Source organism: Molothrus ater, chromosome 16, assembly GCF_012460135.2.
Source record: "Molothrus ater isolate BHLD 08-10-18 breed brown headed cowbird chromosome 16, BPBGC_Mater_1.1, whole genome shotgun sequence".
Classification (NCBI taxonomy): Eukaryota; Metazoa; Chordata; class Aves; order Passeriformes; family Icteridae; genus Molothrus; species Molothrus ater.
In genome coordinates this window covers 16,091,401-16,102,516 of record NC_050493.2, presented here as the reverse complement: position 1 = coordinate 16,102,516, position 11,116 = coordinate 16,091,401, and the positions used below count along the sequence as shown (strand labels likewise).

Genomic DNA, 11,116 nt, shown 5'->3' with positions numbered 1-11,116 from the left:
TGTAGTGAGGAAGTTTTATTTGGAAACATGGTAGAAGTTTGTAACCCAACACTGGGTGCACGACTGATGCCGGAGCATACGCAGTTACTATTGAAACACGGGAGTGTTTCGGACAATTGCTGTAATAAAACACAAAATTCTCATACTCCAATACCAGGACACTACAGCAATCTTTAGAATCAAAATTACATCCAAGGAATTCTCTGCACTTACAATTTACCCCACAGTGTAATCTACCTATATATAAGATTAATATATATAGCATGGGAAATTGAAAATCCTTGCTCCATAGATGTATGAACATGTCAAGTCTTTTATAAATAAACATCCAGTGAAGAGAAAAAATTACATTTCTAGTTCATATTTATACATAAAATACTAACAGCAATGGGTGGAAAATTGCACACGGGCCACCCCAAGCCATGCAGCAGGCCTGGAGCAACCCATCCAAGTTAATATTGAAGTACACACAGGACAGACGAGTCACTAACATATATTGCGCATTTACAAGAGATCAACTACCAAATTGGGACAACTGTACACATTGGAGAAACCATTTTCATTCTGGAGCTTTTTTTTTGTTAAACGTAGATTTGTTACATCTCTTTACATCATACCGCAACATTTACTTCGTGGAGAGGATAAGGGCAACAATGAGGCCATAGAGACCCAAGACTTCAGCAAAGATCAAAATGAGGATCATCCCCACAAATAACCTGGGCTGCTGTGCTGTGCCCCGGACACCTGCATCGCCCACGATACCAATGGCAAAGCCAGCAGCCAGACCGCTGAGACCCACGCTCAAGCCAGCGCCCAGCTGAAGGAAGCTCCTGTGGGACAGAGATGGAAGAATTTCAGTGGCAAGGAACAAGACACCCAGTCTTAAGCCCCTAACTCTTTCAACAAGCCCAATGTGTCTCAAAGCAATGCTTACTGACACTCCTAACTCTGATACTTAAAAGATAAGCAGCAGTGAAGGATCTTCACCTGATGTGAACATCGTGGCTCATACACAAAACTGAGTTACTGGGTTCATCTGGCCACCAGCAGGCTCAGTATGCTGTCAGAACAGCACTTGCAGCAATGCCTGTTCCACAGTACTTTGCAGCCTGTTAGTAGCTGCTCATCTCCAACCTTCAGCCACAGCACATTCAGGTGTCTTGCACGGCAGAAGCTGGGCAGGAATGGTCTGGTTTTCCAAGGAGAGCATCCTGTGGAGCAGTCCCTATCAGTGTCTGCTCACCTGGCAATTGCAAAGGACCATTTGTATCTGCTGTTTTAGAACATGTCTTGTTAGGCCAAGCACACTGCTCATAGGTACAGCCTCTACAGCAACACAGCAGGATTGTTTGTCACTTCAGCAGCATTGTTTAATTCCAAGAGGGCTCAATCACACCAGTTCCAGCTGTTTTCAGAAGCCAAGAGCAGACTAAGTTTCAGACTGTAGCTGCTAGAGGCCTGATGTACAGCTCAAGGATTGACTTACCACAGCAAAAGCAATATTAATTATTTACTTGCATCTCCCAGGCAACAGCAGATCTATTTAGACAGTTTTGGAAACACCTGTGCATCCAGGTCTAGAGTCTGGCATCATGACACAAGCTTTGCCTCCTCTCCCAGTGCTGCCTGTACATGGCTTCTTTCAAGCCACAGCCCCACCACATGAGCAGTGGGATGCCCAATTGATCTGTGACAGCCAGTACAGCCAACTCCACTGGGGCTGAGGCATCTGACAGGACAGCTGGAATCCAGCCCATGCTCCAAAGCCTAGCCAAGCACATTTAGCACTGCCAGCCCTTCCAGGGGCCTTGAGCCAAAACCACCCCCACAGAGAGCATCAAACAGTGACAGGACAGTCTGAAACAGAACTGCCAGATGCAGCAACTTACTTGAATAGCGTGATTTCAGGTGAGAGGGCATTGGCAATGAGCACTGCCACTACAAGGCCGTAGATCGCTATAATACCCGCCATGACCACAGGGATGATGGACTTCATGATCAGCTCAGGCCTCATGACAGACATGGCTGCAATACCTGTGCCACTCTTTGCTGTTCCATATGCAGCTCCCAAGGCTGGAAGAGAAAAAAAAATGCATTACACATATCCCCAAATACCATTTCTTTCACTAGGCTGCAGTTAGAACAGCTAAGTCAGCACAAGGAAGGATTGTGAAAAACTAACACAGTCACATGACAGCCAGGAATACTCCCCTAAAGGATGAGGAAGTGACCTACCCAGAGTCCTACTCCAAAAATGAATAAGAAGTGCTGTTCAAACACAACTGATAGCAGAACATCTTCCCAGGCCAGCTTCACAGCAGGCACACCCCCAGCAGCCATCCATGCCCCTCCTTAGGGGCCAAAATCCAAAGTCCCAAGGGGAACTCCAGTGTTTGTGTCCTCCCAGGGTCCACACTACAAGGCTCAAGAAAGCACATCTGTTTACCCCAGCAGAACACAGCTGAGAGCTGGGCCACCTGAACTGAGTTCAGCTGCACAGATCTCCTTTGTGGGGCCCGTTCTCCCACAAAACCCATTTGCCTATGCTTTGGCCCTGGAGTTAAATGTGCCATTGCAGCTTTATCACCGAGATAGAAATCAACTCAAATATTACTGCTCCATGTCATTCATTGGAGAAAGGTTCTGGCACATGGAGAGTGTGACCTCACCTATGAAGGATTCTGGTCTGAACACTTGTCAATCCAGCCACTAGAACCACAAAGAAGAGTTTTGCTTGTAGTTTATAGAGGACCACAACCACCTTACACCTAAGGTTTACTCATCATCTCTGTCAACACTTGAGCATGCAGAGACCTGCACAGGATGATGGGTTTATCACCTGTACCCGAGACCTGCTGGAAGAGTCCAAAGCACTATCCCTAAGTAACTTCTGCCTTGAAAACTTCCTCAAATATATTGTTCTTTGATTCTGCAGTACTTGAAAAGACATCATTCCTTTCAGCCTTACTGGGGAGTACTCTGGAACTCCACAGCTTCCTACTGTATTCACCATCATCCAGAGATGATATGCATGTCAACTGCCAGCCAGGAATAAGCCCCTGAAGCAGCAGAGACAGGCATATGGAAGGGCAGGCAGTCTCTTTTTCTGACACCATCAAGATCGTCCTCAGAGGTCAATCCTCTTTGGCAAGAAAATGTTCTTGCATCTGTTCTAAAACGCTGCTGGAGTATACTTAAACTGTGGGCATTTAAAGTCTTTGTACTGTTCTGAGACCTAATAGTTACTCTGCTCCACCCTGAGAAAACGAAGGTTTCTCCAAGGGAGACCTGCTTGTTCCACAAAGATGTGTCACTGCCTTACACCAGTATCAAAGCATGAGATTGTGCACCTTGTCCTGAAGAGTAGCTGGGAGGTATTTGGATACATGCTTCCCTGCTTCTCACTCAGCACTCCCATAAAGCCCCTATTTAGAGTAGTCATCCTCCTGGCTTGGCACTAGAGCCCCACACCATTCATACAAGCAGCACCGCTGCACTAACACAAGGTTCATTCTCAGAAGGAAGTTCAGTTTTAGTTACAAAAACCTGAAGGGAAAGTCTCATTAACTACCAATTTGTTCTGTGCTAGCAAAGCTCTTGAACCTTGACTGGCACCAAGTGATATAAAGGGCTATTTTGGGCTACTCAGAACTAGAACCCAACTTAGGAAGCTTGAGCCAGGAGCAACTTCTAGCTGCAAATATAAGATGAACCTGGAAATTAGCACATGGACTTAATCAGCCATTTCAGTGATGGCTCTGTTTAGGGTCTAGCCCTTAGGAACTCAAGAAAGAAATCACTGACTTGAACTAGGAAACCTTTTTGTTGACAAAGCACCTTCTAAGAGCAGGAACTAAGCCTGAATCCTGGTTCCACTGTCTACTCTGGGTATAGAATTTAGCAGAAACCACTTCTCCTGTCTACAGTCTTTTACAAACCTCTCAAAAAAATGCAGAGGCTTATGAGGAAGTTCACTATTTAAAGTTTTATCAGTCATCACTTCCTCCAAAAGCACGAAGCCTACTTGAGGGTGTCCCAATTAATGTAGTGATGGATTAGAGAAGGTGATTTTGTAACCCCACTTACAAGAAAGTCAGCAGCTTGCTCAAGCTTTTGTGGAGGGGCAGTGCAGCATGAGTTTGTCAGTTCCCAGTTAAAATCCCAGAAGAGGCCAGATCTTATGCCTTGAACTTGTTTTAGATACAGTTTGAAAGAAAGCCTATGTTTACCAGTCTTCACATGACAGTCTTAGATGTCACTGAAACTCTACTGAACTCCCACTGGTGGCCACACAGAGCTTCAGAGCTTGGCACATCTGCTCCCAAGGAAGCCTTTACCACCACCCCAACCAAGAGACATCTCCAGCACCTTACAAGGCAGCTTTACTAGTCTGGCAAGTAGTCCTTGCATCTTTGACATTATCTCAATATTACAGGGAAGGTGTACCTTCCTGAAGACAATACCTGCTTCCCACCATGCCGCTAAGTGGCACAGCCACTCAGTTTTGGGCTATGCACACCCTGGACAATGTTCCTTCACATCTTCACCTCTACCTTGCAGCAGCTCTAAACAACTGAAGCACATATACTCATATGCTACATTTAAATATCCCTGATCGATTGGAAGGATTTGTTTTCCAAAATCTTGCTAAACAGAGTTTCAGGAGAGCTCTGTGGCAGACACTGGAAATGGGGCAAGAGCTGAACCTCTGCTACACACCAGGACTCTGGGTTTCTGTGTCAGCTCATCCAGCTCCCTCACCTCTAACATACAGGCCAAGCAAGCTCCAAACACTACCTTTAAAGAGGTAGACCTGTCAAAACATTTACCTGGCAGGTCAAAAAGCACTTCACCTATCTAGTTCACCAGAGACAGAATCCACGCTGGTCTCTAACCAGGAATTGTACCATTTAGAATTTCAATGATGTTACAATACAGAGAAGTTGCAATGCACATCACTCAAGACCACATACTCCCAGTAATCCTGTTTCAAAGGTTAACCCCCTTGTGAAATACCTGATTTACTCCTTGAATTCACAGCCCAGAGTTGATTTATGTACTGCTCCTGGGGGCAAAATGCCCTCCCCTCTGGGCTGAGGATATGCTGCCTGGCACCTCACTGTATCTGTCCCTTTAAAAATGATAGCAGAGGGGGTGGGGCTGTGCAGCTCCAGGATCAAGTATAAACTAGACAGACACTTGCCACATAGGCTGTAGTGTCAAAGACTGAAGACTGGTCGTGTTCTTGCCACTGCCACAGCTCTCCACAGGGCTCCGCCAGCATTTTGCTCTTCAGATCAAGGGCAGTCCCTACATCAGAACCAACCTTTTCCAGCTCCAGCAAGTGATTGTGCTCAGTCAGGTCACACACCAAGAAGAGTAACCTTGCAATTAAATCAGATGCAAGTCACTCCCTTGATACAGAAAGAGACTGTGAGGAGCCTTCCAAGTCAGGAGATCTAGTAGCACAGATCCAGTTTCACCAGTTGATATATTCACAGAGGCTCAGCCCAAGAACAGGCTCAGAACCAGCCACATACACTCCAGCAGCATTTGGTCCATTCAAAGCCAGGGATTCCTCCCACGTCCCACCATGGTGAAGCAGATTTCCACACTGCATGTGAGAGATTTGCAGAGCACTAACATGCAGAACTTGCCTGCACGAGAAGTGAGCTAGTAATAAAAGCCAGCTTTCCAATTAGGATACCACTGGTTACTATCACAGCAAGCATGAAGGACCATTTGGGATGAGCACTTACATTTGGAGCCTTTTAAAACTAATCATTATCAAATGGGCTGCCTCTGCAGTAGGCAGGCTTCCCTGGGAGCAGACAGGCACCAATTCACCAATATCTATTTATCCCTGAGCAGGCTGTTCTTAAAAGGCTGGAGAAATGTTCAAGGTGACATCTAGGTGAAGTACAGTCCTTGCTTTGCCATACCAGAAACCTGGACACTTCCAAAGAAACAGGCTGCTTCCCATAGGTTGGTCCTGCCCTCTCCCACCCCACCACATTCAACAGCTCCACCTCAAGTTACAGTAATGGATACTTTTGGAAAAAGCCTGCTGCTCTGCCCAGGTGCAGCTGCACAGAACAGACAAGCTTCCTTAGGGGAACTGTACTGGAGCCTATGCAAATTCTCATCACACTGGCTGAAGCCTGTTCCCCAATGAAAACCCGAGGAGTAAACAGTGAAGCTGCTCTACAGGAAGCTGTAAGCTCTGAACCCTGTAGTGAGTCACCTGTTTCAGGAGTAGGGATAACTTTTTGTTCTTCCGTAATGTAATGAAAGGCAGCTAACAGTGTCAGCTTACTGCATTATCAAAAATTCTCCAAGACTGGCAGGCCTTTTAGTCTTGGGTCAATACATCTGAGAACTTAAAAAAACACCAGCTCCTTTAGACATTGCTGTAATAGCAGCAGTTCAAGGAAAATAAAGGATCTGCCAGCCAACTGTCCACGAGCTGCTTCAACTGGCACTCTGGATTGTCTGACACAGCACACAGAGCTCTTTGATTTTTAAGTATGGTAAAGCACTTATGCCATGGAGCACAGGTTTGTCCTCCTGCAAGCAGCAAAGTTCATCCAGACACTTGTTACATATCTTTATCATCAAAGAGGCTCCCTCACAACACCTTAAAGACGACCCATTTCACAAACCAGGTGACCAGTGTATTCCAGGTACTGACTGGCAGAGCAGTGTGTTATACCACTTAGCAAGACCCCTTCCTAACCAGCAGGTCTCAGAGGAGCTTAGAACACTCAGCAGCACCCACAGCTCTGCTGCCCCATTGCTGTGGCATGGGACAGCCCCTGCCTGCACCCAGCAGACACTCCTGTGGCCACAGCAGCCTGACCGAAAGCCTCGGGCTCATAGGATTCACAGTCTGAAGGAAGTGAGTGCAGCCAGTTACACTCACTGGAGAAGCACACAGTGCTGTAAACCATTGCTTCAAGGAGTACCCAACAGCCTGGTCAGGTTGGGATGTTCTTCACTTTGCAACATCTGTGTAAAACCAGTCATGTTCTGGAGATGGAAGAGGCCAGTTCTAGGAAGAAAAAAAGCTGACCAAGAGGTCCTGAGGCAGCTGTTCCCACCACAGGGAAAACACCTGCAGGCTGTGTAGTGACTCCAGGGTGACACAGGGATCCATCAGGAAGCCAAAGTACAAACTGCAGCATAACTGCTTAAGACATGTTCTGCAGAGCCAATGGTTCATAATGATGATCCATCTGATTCTCAGATGTTCCCAAGACTGGCATTTACTGAGAGGAAACGATGCCCTTGTTGAGACGCCTTCCCTCATTCTCAAGCTGCAGAAACATCGCCTACCTCACTTCTGTTACAGCACTTAGGTCTTAGCCATCCACTACTTTACCTGCTGCAAAGGACAAAAGCTTAAGCTAATCTCTATTGCAGGCAGTCTGGTAGTTCACACACCTGCCCACATCACAAGCACCCTCATTTGGAGCAGAAAATTACCTTGAGCTGCACTCCACCATCTTATTTTTACCTGCAAGCGGCTCTCCTGTTCCAGCTCCCCACCTCTCAGACAGTATTTTGGGAAGCACAGGTGCCATTTGCCTTTGAGGATGCAAGCTGTTTATAGTCATGATGCTTTCCACAATCAGACTGTGCAGGGCTGTCAACTGCACCAAACTACATGTTCTGAGCCAGCTATTTCACCATGGAGGTCCCTTAAAAGCCAACCAACTGCTATGAGATCTAAAGCCCTAGTTCAAAACAAAAGTACTATTTCACTGCAGCAAAAATTAGAAGACACTAAATTAGGATTAATTTAACACTGGTGGCTAAAGTTCTCTTCATGAAGAATCTTCCAGCTGCTTGTCAGTACAGCAGGTATTGAAGGCACTGAATGCCCAGCTGGAGTTCAGGCCCAAGGACAACTCCTCTCACCATGGAGGGCACAGTAGGCACACTTGCGACAGCTTTGCACAGAGCACCAGCACACACAGAACCAGACAGGTCTGCCCAGCACCACACTTGTCCATTCTGGTGTGCTCAAATCACATGAAAAAGCTACAATAATTTAATCACTCAACAGCACCTGACCCACCACATTTCACACATGGGAAATAAGGAACTGCAGCAATGAGAACAAGTTGTAATCTGCAAATAACCAGACAGGCTCAAAGATGGCCAAGGTCACAGCAGCCTGCTCTTGTCTCTTGCTGACCAGAACAAGTTCTGCTATCTATTTACCATCAGCAAGTAGTGCTCACATAGCACATAGGACTGCTCCAAGTCGCTTGTTTTCACATCAAACTAGCCTGGACAGTATAGAACCTGAACATGTTTACTAGAAACATATCTTGGAACTACAAGCTCCACAAGAATGTGATCTTTAGATATGGCATGAGTCAGACATGATTCACTGCACTAATTAACACGGATCCAGGACAATTTTAGAGTTTTAACTGCTTGTCCAGATTTAGCTCCTTACTTCAAAATCAGGGGTTTTTTTAACAACTACCATCAGAACATGCTGTGATGCAACATGCCTCTTACAAAAGCTACATAACACTGCAAGTTTTAGTTTATCCTCTGTTGACACCTCTGCCATATTGCCTTAAAAATACAAACTGCTTCACTGAACAGCCACATCTAAGAAATAATTTCCCATCAGCACTATCTATAACCTGTTGTCCAGCACCTGAACACATCACTGGCCCTGGCAAGAGTACCCGCAGGGCTCAGACCTGCTGGTATTACAACATCATTAAGGTCAGGATAGACCTCTGAACTCATTGAATCCAAGACGACTAGACAGATTCTGCATCAAGGACCTCTCACAAAACAGCTGCAACGCAACAGACACCAAACCTTCATCAATACAGCTTATGCACTGACTTTGCATTCTCCTACTCAAATCTTCCTTCCCCTTGCAATCCCACAGCACCATGCTGTCATGCTGCAGCTTCTAGGAAAGGCTTCTCTGCTGGTTCAGACACGCCAGCACCACTCCAAACTCCTGTTAAAGAGCTGACTCAAGTTTGCATCCCTCACTGATGTTTCAGCTGAGGCACACTCACACGTCACAAGCATGGTGGCTAAAGCCATACAGCCATGTTCTTCTGCTTCCAAAATCCATTCTGCAAGAGGAAATCAGCAACTCCTTCCTTGGAAGGAAAGCTCAGTATTTAGGACCATTTTGCAAAATGCAGTGAACCATTGACTATTTTTTCCCAACAAGTAACTAAATCTTAGTTTCTTCCTCCATTATCTTCAGTAGCCAAGAGGCAAGTAGGTCAGCAGTCCCAACTCTGGCTACTACGGCATTTCAACCATTGAGTTTCAAGGAAATTTTTACCTGTCAAGTGTGAGTACAATGTCTGAAATCCAAGGTGGCAGGTCACTGACTGCCCTCAGCATGAACATCTGCATCCCACCACCATGTACAAACTAAGCAAGACTAAACATACCTAACCAAGCTTTTGTTTTATCAAAAATTTAAGTCACAAACATGGCTGGTGTGGAACCAGTCCATGGTGCCCACACCAGCACGGCTAGACAGCTTCCTCTCCAGCACTAATTTTAATTTACTGTCCACTTGACTCTTTGCATGATTTCATCTCCCACACGCATCAATCAAGAGCAGCTTCCCAAAAATCCATCCTGCAGACCCAGCCACCATCCCAGAGGCCATATTAACACAATGAGATCCCAAGCACCTCAACAGCACTTACGCAGCTTGAGCTACGACCAATTCAGGACTAGAAGGGAGCCAAAGACCAGTAAGTACGTTCACGTCTGTGGAGACATGGGCTAAGCCTTCAGAAAGGAAAGCCAGATTGGTTCCTAATTGTTTTATTCCCAATTACTGTGATACCTGCATTTGGGAAAAAAACAGCTGAAGCCTTCCCCATGTTAGATCCAAAAGGGAACAGCAGGTCTGCACCCACCAAAGACCAGTAAACGCTGTGCAGGAACAGCAGTCACCTTCTGTAGGTTTAACAAGGCTCTGAGAGACAATGCATTAAAGGATGGTATTTCTGGTGTAAACCAGCATTTATGGTCCCTACATCTGTGCTCCTTCAGTGGGAAGAGCAGTGCCGCAGGATGACCCAATTTACACCGCACTGAGCTCGCTGCCTGGAGACGCAGAGGGAGGGCCATGGAGCAGGGCTTCCCCCGTGCCCTGCCATCCCCGTTCCACGGGGTAGCTCAGGAGCCCGTCCATCGCCCGCAATGGCATTAACGTCTCTAAGGCGACCTGCCCGCCAAACGACCGCACATTTATGTTTAATCTCGTTAAAAACCGGTCTTGCGTTATCCGGGGAATGGTTTAGACACCACGTCCGATTCACAGTGGGAGAAGCGCCGCCGCCGCGGAGGCCAGTGGAGGCAGAGCCGGGGGACTCCGCGGGCAGCCGGCGCACGACCCCCCACCAGCACCGCGTCCGCAGCCCCGGGGGGACCCCGGCCCGCGGCTGCCCGGAGGAAGGGGGGGTGGGGGGGGGACGGCCCGGGCGGCACCGCCGCAGTCACGTGGCCTCGGGGGCTCCGCCGGCGGTGACGTCACCGGCACGGACCCTCCGCTGCCCCCGAGAGCCCGGATGGAACGGCGGAAGAGGTGGGGGGGCGCCCCCAGGCCCCAAGAATCCCAGCCCCTGCCGGCGAGGGCGCCTCGCCGGGGCAGGGGAGTGACGGGGAAAAAGAAGCCGCTTCCCCCACACCGTGCTCCCCCCTCCTCCCCACCCTCCCCCCGGCCCCTCCCGTTGCCGGTCGGTGCTCACCGCTGAAGACCATGGCGGCCGAAGCGCCCATCACGGCGAAGAAGGAGGCGTACTCGGGGCTTGCGCCGGAGGACATGGCTGCGCGAGCTGGGCCGGGCCGAGGCGCCGCTAGAGTCGGAGCGCGAGAGGGCGGGGGAAAGGCGGAAAGCTCCGCCGCGGCGCCGGTCCTCGGCGGGCAATGCTCGGCCACAAAATGGCGGGGGAGCGGGCGGGGCAGAGGGAGCCGGGGTGGGGGCGCAGGGCGGGCGGCGGCGGGGCCCAGGGCGCGGAAGCTCCGTCCCGGCAGGAGTGGCGGCGGCGCGCGCGCTGCGCCCTAAATACGGCCTCCGCAGGACAAAATGGCGGCGGCCCGCCCG

The 11,116-nt window shown here is 48.5% G+C and overlaps 1 protein-coding gene across 1 annotated transcript; it reads right to left on the bottom strand.

The window, feature by feature from the left end:
• ATP6V0C (ATPase H+ transporting V0 subunit c) lies at positions 1–11,088 on the bottom strand. Its single transcript, XM_036392291.2, has 3 exons — positions 10,761–11,088; positions 1,890–2,073; positions 1–830 (listed from the first exon to the last, which is right to left on the bottom strand). Exons 1-3 carry the CDS (start codon positions 10,834–10,836, stop codon positions 626–628), a joined length of 465 nt encoding a protein of 154 aa, XP_036248184.1. The 5' UTR covers positions 10,837–11,088; the 3' UTR covers positions 1–625.
• Between the last annotated feature and the right edge of the window lie 28 nt (positions 11,089–11,116).